Consider the following 16,942-nt stretch of genomic DNA (forward strand, 5'->3'; position numbering starts at 1 on the left):
CAATCGCATCGCACAGACAAATCGTAGCGTGTGGACCGTCCTTAAAATTAACTTTTAACGGATTTAACGGTTTCATCACATTTATATTTATTTATTAATATTTATTGGCCATTAATTTATAATTCAAATTCAAAAATGTAGCCTAATAGCTTTTCCTAATATTACTAATATCTGGCCTAGGAGGAGAAGGAGAAACGCTACGTTGCTAGTAAGCAACTGACATTGGCTATTCCAAATTCATAATTAAACAAAATCCTGTAGTACAACGCATCCCTCGGTATTCTCAGCAAAAGCAGGTAATCCACGACACATAACTCTCCTCCCAAGAAATCGAAACACAGCGCATGCGCATCGCTTCTTTCTCTTCTGATAAAAGCACATTTTTCTGACACATAAAAGTAACGCAAGAGAGCAACGGGTTTGAAAATGAGAAGCAAAGCGTGACCGGGAGAGCATCGAAACGAGAGCCAACGGTTGTTTTGGTATCGAAGACGTGAGCTACATGAGAAACTGTGGAAGACAGAAAGAGAGGTAAGTTGAGCGTGGGGGAGAGAGTAACGCTCGCAGAGAGAAAGCAAATGACCGCGAATAGAAAATCAGCTGCACCTCCGAGTAGGTGGTCCGTTCGCAGAGCGCGCGACCTTGCAACGTCCTTCTCGACACTTGGGCTTGGATGCTTTAGTTAGCTTAGTTTAGTTAGTCTTTGGCAAAACCACGTCCGCAGCGCATCTCTCGGGCACCTCTGCTTGAGGTGTTAAGCGGTTAGCTCAACCTGCAACCCACACGCTCCCACCACCCGACTTCGATCGATGCTAGCTCGATCGCTGGAATGCAGGTCCTTTGTGAGGCGGGGCATTCTTAATACCGGCTTGGCAAAACCGAATCCGGTTAGGCACTTACGTTAGGCGGAGCACCGAAGAGCCGCTGCATACTTGTGCAGAAAGCTGGAACTTCAGTTGCCGAACTGTACGATGCCGGTAAGCATAGCCAAAGTTGATACCCTGTGAAGTTGAACAACAGTGAATGAAGTGCATAGAGTTTACGGCATGAGCGAGTTTTACAACCGTGTTATCGGAGAAGTGTTGTGAATGGAAAACAAAGTCTAGGGATGCACGTGTACTAAACGATCAATAGGGCATCTTTATTTTCTTCGCGTCTTGTCTTACTGGCTCTTTCCCAAGACCCAAGGCGAAGTGAAAAAAAATGATCCTTTTCAAAGATCGATGTTGCTTACATGTATTCGTCAATGAACAGCATCCGTTTGCATCGAACAAAAATTAGATTGATCTCGAATACCCGATGACGCACTGCGAGTGTTGCGTGTGTATCCGACCCTTCGTTTCTTCGGTCAATGCTCGCCCACATGCATTCCATACAAATTCGGTTTTGGATTCTGGCATACATGAATTCTTTCGATTCTGAAACAGAAAAATAATCCCTTTTTTCGTTCATCTGTCCCACATACATGCACACACAGAGTTTCACACATTCATTCAATGATGACGCTGGTGGATAATAATGCATAAGAGGACGAAAACAAGAACACATGCGGGCAGCACCATGTGTCGTGTGAGAAACAACCCTCCGTAAAATACCGAGCGTACGAACTGGAGCCGGAGGTTTCCTGGTCGTTCCGATTTTTCCCATTTGCCGAAAGCTAAGGTTAGAAACGGTCTCGAAATCCTCGTACAAGCTATGAGCAATGGTGCATCGTGTCCTTAGTGGGTGTTTCGGTCGTGTACCGTTGCCGAAAATGTGTTTTCGAAATGTAACGACGAGTAACGAAAGTAAACTGTGAATTCGAAATAGTTTATTTGGGCAAGTATGTAGTGCGTTGTGGTCATTTTGGTGTGGCAATAATGTTTTTGTTACTCCAATCAAATCGAAACGTGTTGCCTGTGTAGCGAAGGAAAATGAAACGTTAATGCGCTCCGAATGTTGATACGAAGACCGAAAACGGCGCAGAACAAATGATATGAGAGAAATATGATTGAGGTCCAAATAGTGAAATAATGCAAAAAACGAAGCTGAAACCGGCGTCAGGGCGAATTTTTCGAATGTGTAACAAGAGACACCCATGCACAGTGTAGTTTATGCTTGATTCTCTGTGATTCAAAAGCGCTTACCGCTAACGCTTACCTTTCAAAAGGAAATGTTATGCTATGCACATGTCGTCCCCATCAGCTTGCGCCTTCTTGTTAAATGGAAGTCACGTTAATAGCCCAGATTCGCAGTGGGTTTGCACATTACTGTACCATATTTTTCCCCTTTCCGGTGGACCTTCGGGCTATGCTTCAGAATCGTATAAGTGAAAATAGCCATCTCATCTTGTGTTGTCGTTAATTCGCGTGTAACGGTGGCCGTCTTTTGGCAGTGCATAGTTTCTACACGTCGCCGATCACATGAAACTCTAACTGGAGCTGTCGAACAGGCGTAGAACGAGTAGAATCAGTACAACGACAAACATCACCAAAGATCTTCGTTTCCGACTAGCGAACGACGTGTTGGTGACGGTGGCCATCGACGACGACAAACAGTCATCACATCCCACCGAATTATTCCTGCAGCAGCTGATCAGGCATCGATTCTCCGCCGATCAGCTCACTATCGTCATCACAGTGTCAGCGATCGTTATTGGACTTCTGATAGAGCTACGGTAAGCAGTAGTTATACCGACGAATTTATCACACAGAAATTTATGGGAAGTGATTGATTTGCGGTCAGCGCTACAGTATATCTTACACCCAATCAAAGTATTCCACGAGCCTCATATTTCTGCTCGTACTCTCTGTTGCGGGTCAAGATATGCTAAACACTGTACCTTTTAATTCGATCACAAAGTACTTCAATCGTTCTATTGCCCTTTACAACTTTAGTCAATTCCGTTAGGCGGGTAAATAATTGTTATTGCTAATATGTTGGCCCTATAAAAAATACCGGTACGATAAAAGCCGTAAGAGATTGCATCCTTTCGTACTTAGTGTGGCCGATACACGATTTATAACTTACTTTTTGGCCGTGGGGCGCTGCATAGTTTATGCATTGAATGGGTTGACCACATTGAACGTTTGTTTGGCTAAAATATATTGTCATTTGCTAACTGTCATTTGCAAACGGCCCCTAGCAATGAACAAATTAAACATCTAATAATCCCACTGCTCGCAAACAGTTTAACACAGGCGTAACAGAAACGTCATGTCGCCCAGCGCTCGACAGCGCTCCTCGATCGCGTTTGAATAATGATTCTTGCTTGATCTTTCTCAAACATAAGATCCATTAGCATCGTACGACGTTTTATGCTGCTACTTAATCTCACTCATGGTAATCTGAAACAAAAATTTACCTATAACACCACCTCCGAGGTGGTGATTGGGATAATTGGTGATAATGGTCAGGTTGGTAATGGGTAATGGTCATGATTGGGTGACACAATTCCCCATAAAAATCATTGGATAGCTCCTGTCCCCTATGCCAATGCAACCGGAAGTATCACACTTACCAAGCGTCATCTAAGAATGTACTATTTGAATAGGACTCGAACTTGTCGAACGCCATTCTTACATCTACAGATGTCGTTGCGTTAAGCTGTTTTTTAACATACTTGCTTTTAATTAGTAAACTAAATTTACAAACAATTCCCAAATCGCACCAAAATGTGGAATGGTACCGACATTGAACCAGAACTGCTAAACGCCAGTGAACGTTGCGTCGCCGAGCAGAAGAAAGTCATTTGAAGGTGACCATGGTTGCTCCACAATATTTTCCCTTAGCAACTGTTCGAATTTATGACTGCCTGCTGCCACCGTGCTTCCCTGTTGGCCACTGCCACGATAAGTTCACGATCTTCCATCATGTAAGAACGCCAAATGCCAGTCGAGTGGCCGCCTCGGACAAGCAATGCGTTGGTAAGTGATCCCTTAGCGCTGTTTCATAGAATCGTATGGCTCGTTCGATTGGACCACGTTACGCTCTCACCGCGCAAGGGGCTCCCACCTGCTTTCCACCAAAAATATTATCTCATCGATGCAGTATTGTTTTTGAGCGTTGGTGTGTCAAATGCGGTTCCGTTTTCTCTGTCAATGTTTTTGACCGTCACCGACTTGGTTAATGTCGTTAGTTTGGGTTATGAATTAAGATGTTGAGCAGGGTTCAATTGACATTTCCATTGACTTCCCGTCCGCGGCTACGAAACGACGCACCAGGCGCCTCCATTGAGTAATGCGTAAATTATGCTAATAATAATAATAATAATGTTATGGTAATCGCCAGAAAGTACCGTGTGAAGTTTGTTATGGAACTGCTACATAATTTGTCTACGAGTCGGTAGATTATGCTTTCGGGTACCGATTTAACATTTTTTCCCCTTTGCATCGGAACAAACGAGGCATCAAAGCATTACGAAAACTGATCGACACACGTAAACGTCTGGTTGTCATCGCAACGGAACAGCATGTGAACGATGTCCAAGGTCATTTGTTAAAATGTTCGCTGAACCATGGAAAGAATCTTCGAAACGGTCCCTACTATTTACATAACAGTTTTTGATTATCCGTATTATTATACAACCTCAAACGGGAACAGTAACCTGGGGAACCGATAGCCTGTGTAAGCACCGGAGTCCCCAGTGATGGCAAATCGTGTGCATTCGAAAGAAACTTCTACAAACACAAAGCAACAAAATGGCAGTTGCTTTATCTGTTTGGCAACATTGAAAGAAACATTAATGATCAATCGACATCGTTTGCTGGACAGTACAATGGTCGTTTTAAGCAAATAAAACAGAAAAGGGCGAATCTCGCAGTTTACCCTGCCGTGGTCATGTGTGTTGGCTATATGTGGGGGAAGTTGGTGAAAAGTTATTGCTAGGTACCCTAACATTTTACTTGTGCTCAAACCTTCAGACCATCACATCGTCACCCGATGGTTCATTCGGAAACGGCGTGTATTGGCATTTGGTAATTGCATCTTTCAGAAGTTGTTATCTCTGAGACGGTAAACAAAAACCGCTCAAAGGCACGAACGCGACCGCGCACCACGAACAGATTTCGTTCAGTTTCGGTGGCGTTGTATTACCTTTGCTAACATACCGTTCTGATAACGCGAATGTTTATTATGGTTCGGTGCGGAGCTACAGGTCTAAGCTAATCTACTCTTACGGGAAGATTACACCAAGTATTCGCTTGGATTGTCGATTAGGAATTGCAAATGCATGCAATGCAGTCTACCCCACTCGTTAATTAATGTTCCTAACAGTGAAATATTGTGAAATTTATTACTTAATTATGTGAAATATGCCGTAATGCAGTTTAAATAATCCTTGTGGGAGTGTCTTCAATTAGCAAAACTCAGTAGAAAATTTCACGTCGTTCAAATCGGCATAATGAATATACCCATATTTATAAAATTGAAACAGTATCTAAGGTGCATCTTAGCATAAATTTCGCGTTTATTTTGTGCGGTGATCACAATAAAACATAAAAGAATATTTTGTTTACTTTTATGTAAAGCGCAATGCTGACCTCGATCCTCGTCTTGAATTGTACACAGCAGTTCCTGTTACATCGTGACGGGGTTAGTTATCATTTTAAAACCTAAACGCTATCGAAGTTCAGAGAGACATACTGGGACTGCATCAGAGACAATGTTTATGTCAGTTGCTTACTGTAACGTTGTTTACGGGTACGGGTTTTACGGGTGAAGTTTCATGATCACGCTCCTGTCATACCGATTTCGGGAATTGAACCAAGAATAGCTGCATGAAAACGATGAGCGTTACCGACTGTCGCCGGGAAGCATTTTGATTCTAACCGTCAAAGTATTACACCTTCACAATACCATGTTGATCCTCCTCCCGGTAACTCCCCAGATAACCGCGAAGCAAACTCTGTCATTGAGCTTAAGAGTTGAAGAATTTGCTTCGCTCAGTGTGTTGGCTGGCGTAGGCAAGATCAGGTGCTCTACGGAGCTGCTACTATGTATCTTCGCGCGTTACACTCTGTTGGTGACGTGACATTGACATTCGTCTTATTTTAGACATCCAATCGACCGCCACACTTGAGTCAATGGCAAATGCCATCGGGCTTTGGTCGATTTGCACCGTCGAGCTTATCGCTTGTTCGTAGTTCAACCCATTACTTGCACCGGCTTAGAAATCGGTGCCTCAAGGCTCGGCTCGTCGATGATGCGAAGACTCTCAATGAATTAGAATCTATACTTTTCCGTTTTATCATGTTTTTCTTATTCTCTCTCGGGCCGATCTCTTGTGAAGGGTTTTCATTCGAGCTAAGAATAGCGGGGATCGCATTCGTTACACATTCAGTCCCAATCGAATTTTTACAGGCACCTTTGCTTAGCTTCTCGTTGGCGTCCGACGAAGGACTACTTCCAAGACGCATTTCGAACTTGAGCAAACTCACACAGTCGCAAAACGGACACACAGTCTGTCCACGTTATATTAACTATGTTTTCTCTCTTCCAGATTGCATGAACTTTGGTCGCTCTACATCTGGTGGTGGAATATTCTGTACAGGTTCTTATTTTTGTTTTCTTTTAATGAGAATTTTCTTTTGTTTCGTTCGTCTGTTCTTATATTGCGAGCAATAACTTGTTGTACCTGAATCTCGAATGCGATTGCTTCATGAGTGTGTTCCCCAAATTCTGTAACTCCCGGCTTCACGCATTATGCTTCTAACCATTAGATTATATTACATCGGCACACTTCCCCACTCTGGCCAGCGATATTCATACAGATCCGACCTTACACATGTTTGTGGCAGTGCAAAAATAATAGAAACTTCGAGAAATCTCAAGAATTTCAAGGTAGCTCAACAAGGCTTATGGCCGAGAAATCGAAAGTGGAGTCGTCCTTTTTGCTTTCCTGGTTCACACCTTCGATCTCAACACGCGCTGCTCTGATGCCGGGTGAAAGGTTGTTGATTGTAGGACGAAGATATAAAAATCAAACTAAAGTCAGAACACGACACGAATTGGTTGGATCGGACGTTGCGGGACTAGGAGATTCGCCTGTGAAGTATTTATAGAATGTCAGTAGCCAAACCGCCAGATCAGAATGACGATGATTACGACGAAAAGAAACCCTTAATGGTTTAATTATCATTGTTTTTTATTTCATTTTTTCTCGTTCCGTTTTGCTGAAGCATAAGCATGCTGAAGTTGAATCTACGAAATGGAAGCAAATAACGAAAAGTTATGCAAAATACAGCAGTGTCGTGTCTCTACTCCTTACAAATATCGTAGGCAACGTAATGGCCTGAAGAAGGCATACAAAGTAAAGTTTCAACACCAATCGGTTAGGAAAACAACACAACTCAAAGAGCACCAATCGGTTAGGAAAAAAAAACCCGGGCGCCCTCGACGATGATCGACGATGATGTTGGTCGATCGACGACTAACCCCAATTGGGTGGATATGGTTCCACTCATGGTAGTTGATGACCGCTTCTTTTCGTGCCATAAATAAATTTTATTGAAAAGTAAAAACGGTGGTGTCTTCGGTGGGAATGAGCTCGGTTTGATTGTGCTTTTTTTATTACTTGGGTCGATTCGGCCGTTCGCTTTGGTCCGTTTTGTAAATTAAAGTTTTTCATTTGCTTAATTTAATTGTGCTTGCAAATTTTGCTCACTTTAAACTATTTTCCCTGCGAATCGAATACATTCAATGAATGAAGCAATGAAGCAGCTTTTGATTGCGATGGGTGATGTAGTGACGTCGATCGTATCATGTGATCTCTCGTGTTTTCAATTATAGTACAAAGGAACACAAGAACGATCTAGAGACAAACATACTCTGCACGTTTTTAATCTCAAAGTACGGGCTGAGCTGTATTATTACTAGCTTACATTTTTTCCATTCAAATTGGTGCATTTTCAGAGTTCGAACTTTTGTAATACACTACTAATGAAACACGAATCGAACGGAATATTTAAATTCCTCAATGATGGTGAATCTGGAAAATTCCTCCACTCAATCGTCTCAACTGTAATTCATTAATTTTGATTTGTAACTATTTATCACGGTTCAGGAATCATTTTAATTTCTTGTAAAAACTGAAGCTATAACGCACTGTCCCTGTTGTGGCGATAAATATGCTTCCTATCAATCTGCTTGTTGATAGAAAACGATGATGTTTGTGATCGTGTTCTATTCTCTATTTGTCTCTCCTGGTTCGGTATGGATAACCTCTGATAGAAACTGCCTTACTTCCATGACAACGCCGGGCGATCCGTCAGCGACGACTGGACCTGACAGACCGTGCAGCATCACAGCCCTGCTCCCGATTGGTATGTCGTGCCGTGGCCGCGCCGAGGCCTTCGCCCGTAGCTTACAGTCACGCCTTCGGAATCTTGGTGCGCAGGTAAGATAGGCATGTTGATAGCTGATCATTTCGCCTTAGTCTGAACCGTGCTTCTTTCTCTTCGTTCAAAGATTCAAGCATCTACATTATCGAGCTATTGTTCAATACCATACTTATACTGATGGTTGAACTAGTATTATGATACAGTAATAAAACCCTCTTTACTTACTCGTTTACCATTATTACTTCACCATATAGTTACCACTTCTGCTTTGGTTACAGGGAAGTGCCGGTGACGATGGGGAGGACCTTACGACAAACGATCAGCAGCAGCATCATACCGAGAACACCTGGCTATCGGCAACTTCAAATGACGAGCAGCACACGGTCATAACTAGTCCTCTCCAGCCCCTGCGAATTGTCCCTCATGAAGCCGACTCTTTCTTCGACTTTGGCCTGGAAGCGGAAAGTCCTAGCTCGCCAGTCGAAGAATGCGAATATATGAGACTGATCGAAACGGCAACGGCCACACCCACAGGACAACCATCAGAACCCGCTCCGTCGGTTGTTGATCCGACAGCACAAGCACCCGAATCAGGGTACGTCTGTTCCTCACCTTGCTCGACACCACAGGGGTCGGCCGCTAGCAGCCACAGCAGCTCATCCGACTGTCAATTCTACGATCCGGATAGTTCAGATCCCGAACAGCGTTCCGTGGGATGCTGTGAGTACTACGACTGTACGATACCGGCGCTAAGTCCTAGCGGGCTGGTTGTTCCGCGCCTGCAGTCCAGTGGTGTCCACGTTTACGGTTCAGCAACGATAAAGACAGAGTCAGTGGAGGTTACAGTGGCTAAGGCTACCGCCGACACACAGAACGATGTAACTTCATCTACCTCATCATACAATCCATTCACTAGTCAAATCGTTGGCCACCGAGCTTACAGCGCTAACGGACATGTAAGCACAGGTTTCTCTGCTAGCAACGTCGACAGTGACAGCTGTTCAGAGTCACTTCCGCCGTCACAATCGACGGAATCTAATAACTCCACCTACACGGGAGTAAGTTCCAACTCCAACAGCACGCTACAGGACGTAACGATGGAACCGCTAGAGGAAGAACAATCGGATTGCGCTGGCACTTCATCGCAGGAACACACAGGGACGGATGTACCGGATGGAGGCATATGCCATGTCGGTAACGGTCATGCTATTATGCCACGTGGAACTATCATAAACACTGATACCGAGATTGAGCTAATGGCAAGCGGGTTGAAGTACGTTGAACAGAAAACGTCTGATGCGGTTTATCAGTATGGTGATGGTAGTGGGCAGCCGGAGGCTCCATGTGCTGTTATTCAGATTGCGGAAGTTGAAAAAATTCTTAAAAATTGTACCACAAGCGATCGATCGTATGAGCAAAACAACTCGAACGTTGATGACGTGCAGGAAAATAAGAGTGAAACGAAGTACGATCGTCGATCGGGCCTTTCTTCGGGTGATGAAGATGAAGAAGAATCGAAACCACAGCGCATTAGACGCAGTTCGTCTCTCAAAACTGGCAAAACTCCGCCAGGAACACCGGGCCGCAAGAAGATAGTGCGCTTTGCCGACGTTCTGGGACTTGATTTAACGGACGTTCGGACGTTTATGGACGAAGTGCCGAAGGTGCCGCCTTCTGCCTTCGAGGACCTCACGATCGTTCAGGTTACGGAATCGCCCATGCCGGAAATTAATCTGGGGCCGAAAGCGGACAGGGTGCTAGTGCCACTGTTTCAGCAACCGGGAGCCTTGCCATGTTTTCTCGATCGTGTCCGCGAGAAGCAGGTAAACCTGGAGAACGCAGCCGTCACCGATCCGATCACATTGACCATTACAGGAACAGTACGCGTGCGGAATCTCGACTTTCACAAGTCAGTGTACGTGCGATATACACTCGACAACTGGCGCAGCTACTCCGATCTGCAGGCTACATACGCTGAAAACTCATGTGACGGGTTCTCGGACAAGTTTACCTTCACACTGCACGGTAACTCAGTGCAGGTTGGTCAGCGTATCGAGATGGCAATCCGGTTTCACTGTCGGGGCGAACAATTCTGGGACAGTAACTACGACACCAATTATGTCTTCCAGTGTTTGCCGATTACGCAACCAACGCCAATAGCTGCGAGCCGGCCTGTACCACTTCCGTCCTCCATCAGTGCTGGCCACAATACGCTTAGTCCCGTAGGTTGGTGTAGCAGTTTCTATTAAATGCCCGGTTAATTTTTTGTTGGTTCTTTGCTGACCAATAACAGATGTCCGAGAAAAACGGAAGCCACATACAATCACCGCTAATATGAAAGTCTTTCAGTCGTTCATTAAACCAGGCTCTACCGAGCTGAATATACCTTGTTCAGCGTTCGTCTATGGGCTTTAGTATTATTGGAATGTTTAAAAATTCGCTTACGATGGTCACTGATCATCAGCGATACTTCCAGGAGCTGCTAAAAATATCATAACAGATTTTAAAAAAAGGTACAGAAAGGTGGCAAGAATGTCGGAAAAATGTACAACAGTAATCACTAAATTGAACGCAAAACCTTTACTTGAACAAAGTCAAGAATTGGATTAATCAAGAACATTGAGCAGCAAAAAAAGATTACGATTATTATGGTTTGATAAAGCTTCAGTAGACTTTCGAAAGTGAAAATGTAATGGAATGTAGGTAAATTGCGACTGAGCCTAGGGGGTTTGTGGGAAATAGCAACTAATTGCAAAAAAAAGAGCCCCGCCTGAGAAAAAGAGTTAAATGATTGTTATGTTTGCGAAAGTTATATACGAAGAAGCAATGTGTGACAAATAATTCAAACGAAAACCAAAAAACTGAACCGATCGACGCAGCCCAGAACTCTTTTTAAATACTTAAGAAACTAACAAACGAAAACGCAATGAATCGACAAATGGCTGGTGCTTTAAGCAGGACGTTGTCACAAGTGAAAATGGATGTTTGTTTGGCGCAATGGACGGTCATTTAAATAAATTGTTTGTCTTATGATCTTGTCAAGCTCCCTAGAGTATAATATCATCCCAAAGTTTAGTAGTAATAATGAAGTTTATAGGCAACTGTAGCAAATAGTGTCAATAAGTCGTCTCTCAAGATCGATCGTCAAGTGCAATGAAGAGTAATCGACATAGTAAAACACGAATGTGCTGATCAACATTATCATAGAGGCCGCATGTTAGGAGCATCGTTAGAGAAGAATAAAGTGGGCATAATTTAAGACTAGGGAACGTGTTTCAAATATTTGATAAAAAATAGGAATAGTTGAGTTATAAACTACAATGACTTTATTGCATGAATCACTTCATTCTAACTTATCAATCTTTTCTTGGTCTCAGCATTATTCTTCTCTTCCCCATTACTGATTGCATCCAGATCTATCTTCTGGATATAATGTAGTTTTTTTTTCTTATGACGAAGCTTCGGATTTTTTACTTCCTCGTACCCCGCAGCTTGTGGTTCCTTAAACTGTGCCCAAGGATGACTGCGTACGATTCCTAGTGCCTGGTTCAATGCTAACCCATGCAATCCCTTGTGCTCACGCCACGCCTCTAGATGTATCCGGTAACGGTTGTACTCCGTTTTAAACTCCTCACGATCCTTTTTGTTTGGCTTTGAGTCGTATTCACGATCCTGCTTTTCACACACCTTCGTAAACTCTTCCAAGTGGCGCAAAAACTGTTCGTTCGGCATTAACCGTTCGCGCTTAACGATGTTGAGAATCTCGGTGATGTAGCGAAAGTTCCTTCGTGCACATCCCTGTCGTAACATAGCACCTAGGATTTGTATGTTAACGCGCACGTCTACTTCGTGCATCATTTTCAGCAGCGACCGTGCTTCGTCCTGTGTCTGGCAACCGAGCGCCAGCACACCGTAGGTAACGATGTCCGGTTCCAGGTTAGCAGCCTCGATCATATGCAACACATCCTAAAAAGAACGCATTGGGAGATTTTTGGGGAGAGATTTTTTTTCAGTGCAGATGTTCAATTTGCATGTAACTTGAACTTACCTTTGCACATTCATAATCAAACCGCATCGATCGCTTCTTGATGAGAATATTGAAAAAGTCAATATCGCAGCGAAGCTTTAGTTGCTTTATCATTGTTAATATGTGTTTTTCTGCTACGTACGTCGGAGGAATAACATCCAGCAGTTCAGTCATGGTGCGAATATCTGGTTCAACACCGCATTTTACCATTTCTGAAAGCACTTTCGCAAACCCACCAAGCAACAACAATCGATCTTCCGGTTTTCGTACCTCAGCTAGCTTTACCAAGTTTCCCAGATGAGGATTAGGTGACAGTAAATCCGGAACTCCTTCAGATTGAAGTCGTTTGATAATGTTCGTTTGGATCGCCATGGGCTCTGCTACTTTATTATCAAGGGTGTCGTCCATTGTGGATTTTTCGCTTCTTGTTATCATTTCTGATCCCGGGCTCTCAATGCTATTGCTAAGGATTTGTTCGATGCACTCTTCCATCGTCTCGATGGGTCCCATATGGCAATCGCGAACACATCGCAGTAACAGGTTAAACGAGTAACGGTTTGGTGTAACCTGCATCCGATGCATCCGATGCCATACCAACAGTGCATGCCGAAAACCGTGCTCGTGGTCGCTTATGCACGCTTGCAGAAGAAAATTAAACGTGTCCGTTGCAATTGGCAGCTGACGCGACATCATTTCGTCAACCAGCTGGAAAGCCGTCTTCAAGTCTCCGCAACGTCCGTATGCCTTTATCATTGCGTTGTAGTTTGTCGCATTTGGATCGTAGCCCGTTTCCAGCATCACTTCCCGCAACTGATTCGATCGTTTCAACCCGTCTGCTGGGAAAGGTGACATGGCGCACGCATTGAAGAGAGACGTGTACGTTCCGCCTGTTACTTTCAACCCGTGTTGTTTCATTTTGTTATACAATTGGAAGGCCTTTTTACTGTACCCCACACGGGAGCATCCCCCGATTAGCAGGTTAAAGTGATAGTTTGACGGTTTCACGCGGTCATTCTTCATAACAACCTCCACCACCCCAATGGCCTCTTGAATGCGGTTGTTGGTTAAATGATCCTTGATCATATCGGCGTACTGGCGTACGGAGAACCTTTGTCTCTGGAGGGTTCGTTTCTGAAGAAATTCTTCCTCGCGCAAGTCACCTTCATCAGGCGTTTCCGGTTCATCAACCTGTGGTAAAAGCGTCCCGAAACGATCGGCATCATGATGTGTCGCTTCAAGAAGGGAAAACTCCTCTCGCATATGTTTCCTCTGCCCAACATAAGAATTACCCAGCCCACCATTCTCACGAAACTCTCTCGACACTAGCACGGTGGGTCTGGGTTGGACGATAAAGGTACGGAATCGACACAAAGCCTTTCTGCGAAGCGCATTCAGTACTATTGACGACATAACTTGATAAAATGTTCTGATAATATTAAATAAATATCACTTTTCATTGCAAAACCATTTCGTGTAAGTTGATCAAACTTATTTTGCAACTAATGTGCTTTTGTTTACATTAGAGTGACACTTAGAAACGCCAATGGAATCAACTATAACCTATGTTGTGCCGTGTCGAGAGGCTACAAGGTAAATGTCAAACCACTCATTTTGAACGATATTACTGGGGCTACATGAGGCGTAAGAACTAGCGTAAAATTAATTTGTAATGTCAAATCGTTTACGCTTCGTGTGGCAGCAAAAATATAAAAACGAAATGTCAAACGTGTTTACGTTCGTGTTTTTGGTCCGAGAAAATAAATTGAGAAATAAATATATTTCTGAATATATTTTTCTGGTTTTTTCGATTTTGTTGCTATATCAGCAAATAAGAACTTAAATTATCCTCTGTTTGTAGCAAAGCGTATGCAAAAAGTATTTACGCCTCGGCCGACCCGTAAACGTTTTGACAGAAGCGCAGCAGTTTGGCATTAATCTGTAATGTCAAAAACATTACGTTACGCCTCATGGAGCTCCCCAGTTAGAAATCGTTATTATTAATCTCAGTTGCCTTTAGCCCGCTGTTTCCATGTTTACGCATTGGTCGGTAATTAACCGCTCGTTCCAAAGATGGCACAGCACAGCACGTTTAACGGACTCTTTGCAACGGCTTACAATCGGTCGTGGAATTGGGATCGGTGTTTCCGGTAGTATTGCCGCTGGAGTTGTGTATGATGGTGCGATAAATAGCTTTGAAAACGTACAAGGTGCCCAACGTTTCCTTCGCTCGTTTCTGATCGGTCTTAGTGTATCAATCGATTATGCGTGGAATCTACGGCAGTTTAAAGAGGGCGATATACATTATGAGACGATGCTGTCAACTATTCATAGACGTTCGGCGAAAAAAATACTGGATGGATGCTTGGCAAACGGTGGCTTGTACATCAAGATAGGACAAGGTGTAGCAGCCGTTAATCATATCATTCCGAAAGAATATGTCGAGACCCTGCGCCAACTAGAGGATCGCTGCTTAACCCGTGCACCGAATGAGGTTCGCACGATGTTTGTAGAAGATTACGGCGCCCCACCGGAAAAGGTGTTCGATAACTTCCACTATGAACCGATAGCGGCTGCAAGCTTAGCCCAAGTATTTCGTGCCGTTACCAAGTCCGGAAAACATGTGGCAGTGAAGGTTCAATATGTTGATTTGCGTAAGCGATTCGATGGGGATCTGCGAACAATCAGGTTCCTGCAGCGCCTAGTCGCTCTTGTTCATAAGAACTACAACTTCGGGTGGATCATCGACGACTTACAAGGATCGTTGCGGGAAGAACTAGACTTTGTGCATGAAGGCCACAATTCCGAACGATGCGCCCAAGATTTACAACACATACGCGCGGTATATGTACCGAAGGTTCACTGGGATTTAACAAATGAGCGAATCCTTACAACGGAATACATTGATGGTTGTAAAATAAGTGATCGACACGCCATCGAAGCGCTAGGCCTGGACTTGTCGGACATCGATCAGCAGCTGTTCATAACGTTCGGACGACAGATATTTTCAACTGGTTTCGTGCATGCCGATCCCCATCCGGGAAATGTTTTCGTTCGAAAAAACCCTGATGAACCGCACCGTATGCAGCTTGTGCTGTTGGATCACGGATTGTACGAGCATCTGGCACCGAGTGTGCGACAGAATCTATGTCGCTTTTGGGAAGCGATCGTTCTGCGCGATTACGAGGCAATGCAGCGGTACTCTAACGCGTTAAACGTAGTTGATTATCGTACCTTTGCTGAAATACTGTTACAGCGACCACTTGAGTTAAAAGGAAAACTATCCACTAGACTTACAGATCAAGATGTGGCATACATGACGAAGCAAGCCAAGGAACATTTTGATAGAGTCATGATCACATTGAAGAATATGCCACGAAATCTAATTTTGGTTATACGGTAGGATTACCGGCCGCGAAAGAAATGGTGTTGGAGATAATCATTATAAACTTCTCTTCATTCTAATTTAATTTTAGCAACCTTAATACAGTCCGTGCGATCGCTTGTGATCATGGAGACCCAATCGACAGACACCGAATCTTAGCTCGTTGTGCTCTAGCGGCCCTATGTCCATCTGGCCGGAATTTAGCTAATTTTCTGTGGGTCAGCTTTCGGATGCTACGTTTTGAGTTCTTGCTCTGGTATGTATGTAAGTACTGCGAAACGATCTTGATTAGGTATGGTAATATTACGTTTCGTCTCTTCGGTAGGCGACAGTCTTTGCATTACTGGATAGTTGGTAATTACCTTAAATTATTGACCAAAATAGGCCGTTCTCCAGATACTTCACATTTGATTAACCATCATTTAGGCGTATACTGCTCAGTCGATTAATTATATTGATAGGATGATTGCGATAAATCAAAGTGGATTGAATCCCATTATCGGACATTTGGCCAATGGCCATTATCGATAAAATAAAGATGTGCCTATTGAAAAATATAAAATTAAATTATAAATAAAATATGCTGGAGCAATTGATTTTTTTGGTAAGGAAATCATTGCTTCCGGTAGTGGTAAGTACCCAAAGAGCCACGATCTTTCGAATCGTCGGCGTGCCGTCGACGCGGACACATGCTATGACGGTATGCCGTCGATAGCAGTCTCATGGGACTGTAAAACGGACTGCTAAAGCTCATCGTTTTGACAAAGTTTATTTTTGTAAAAATACGGTACATATGCGGCTGTGTCGGTTTATAACGTGTCCCGTAGGATTCCCCGCAATATCGACGAATAACTGGATTGAACTCGTTTGAGGACTTAGGACAGTTCGCGCAGGAAACAAGGCCCTTCGCGTAGATTGGAACAAATCTGCCAGTGATCAAACCACGGCTTGAGTGAGTTGTGTCGGTATTCGAAACAACGGACCTGGTAGACATTGTCAAAGTGCTGGAATTGAATGAGGACTTGGAATTGAATGAGGACAATAGGCGCAGCAACTGCCAGTGCGCGCCTTGTCCACGCATCTTCGGAAACTGTGCGATTACTTGCTTTTCGAAGTAGCAAACTCCGGCGGAGGTGCACACGTTAACAAATGTGTCGATACGATTAAAGACATGATTTGGAAGTACAACATCGTGACGATTGATCGGTTGGTGTT

The 16,942-nt window shown here is 43.8% G+C and overlaps 4 protein-coding genes across 11 annotated transcripts in view; 2 read left to right on the top strand and 2 right to left on the bottom strand.

Annotated features, from left to right (window-relative positions):
- Nucleotides 1–713: 713 nt before the first annotated feature.
- LOC131206201 (glycogen-binding subunit 76A) lies at nt 714–11,590 on the top strand. Of its 8 annotated transcripts, none has more exons than XM_058198651.1 (5): nt 714–977; nt 1,905–2,656; nt 6,479–6,529; nt 8,250–8,374; nt 8,597–11,590. In XM_058198651.1, exons 3-5 carry the CDS (start codon nt 6,484–6,486, stop codon nt 10,565–10,567), a joined length of 2,142 nt encoding a protein of 713 aa, XP_058054634.1. In that variant the 5' UTR covers nt 714–977; nt 1,905–2,656; nt 6,479–6,483; the 3' UTR covers nt 10,568–11,590. The 8 variants fall into 8 exon arrangements, with proteins under 8 accessions (XP_058054634.1, XP_058054633.1, XP_058054635.1 ...); XM_058198650.1 differs by having other exon boundaries at nt 2,299–2,656; XM_058198652.1 differs by having other exon boundaries at nt 2,375–2,656.
- A 44-nt stretch (nt 11,591–11,634) lies between these two features.
- LOC131206202 (pentatricopeptide repeat-containing protein 1, mitochondrial) lies at nt 11,635–13,869 on the bottom strand. The gene is made up of 2 exons (XM_058198659.1): nt 12,367–13,869; nt 11,635–12,284 (listed from the first exon to the last, which is right to left on the bottom strand). Exons 1-2 carry the CDS (start codon nt 13,753–13,755, stop codon nt 11,667–11,669), a joined length of 2,007 nt encoding a protein of 668 aa, XP_058054642.1. The 5' UTR covers nt 13,756–13,869; the 3' UTR covers nt 11,635–11,666.
- Nucleotides 13,870–14,374: 505 nt separating this feature from the next.
- Nucleotides 14,375–16,293, top strand: LOC131215453 (uncharacterized aarF domain-containing protein kinase 5). The gene is made up of 3 exons (XM_058209842.1): nt 14,375–15,741; nt 15,819–15,983; nt 16,053–16,293. The coding sequence occupies exons 1-3, from the start codon at nt 14,375–14,377 to the stop codon at nt 16,174–16,176; spliced, it is 1,656 nt and encodes a 551-aa protein (XP_058065825.1). The 3' UTR covers nt 16,177–16,293.
- A 309-nt stretch (nt 16,294–16,602) lies between these two features.
- The window catches only part of LOC131215454 (mediator of RNA polymerase II transcription subunit 23-like), a 3,407-nt gene continuing 3,067 nt past the window's right edge, over nt 16,603–16,942 (bottom strand). The window contains exon 5 of the mRNA XM_058209843.1: nt 16,603–16,731. Coding sequence (XP_058065826.1) covers nt 16,603–16,731 — 129 coding nt within the window. The remainder of the gene's footprint in view (nt 16,732–16,942) is intronic.

Source organism: Anopheles bellator, chromosome 1, assembly GCF_943735745.2.
Source record: "Anopheles bellator chromosome 1, idAnoBellAS_SP24_06.2, whole genome shotgun sequence".
Taxonomy (NCBI): Eukaryota; Metazoa; Arthropoda; class Insecta; order Diptera; family Culicidae; genus Anopheles; species Anopheles bellator.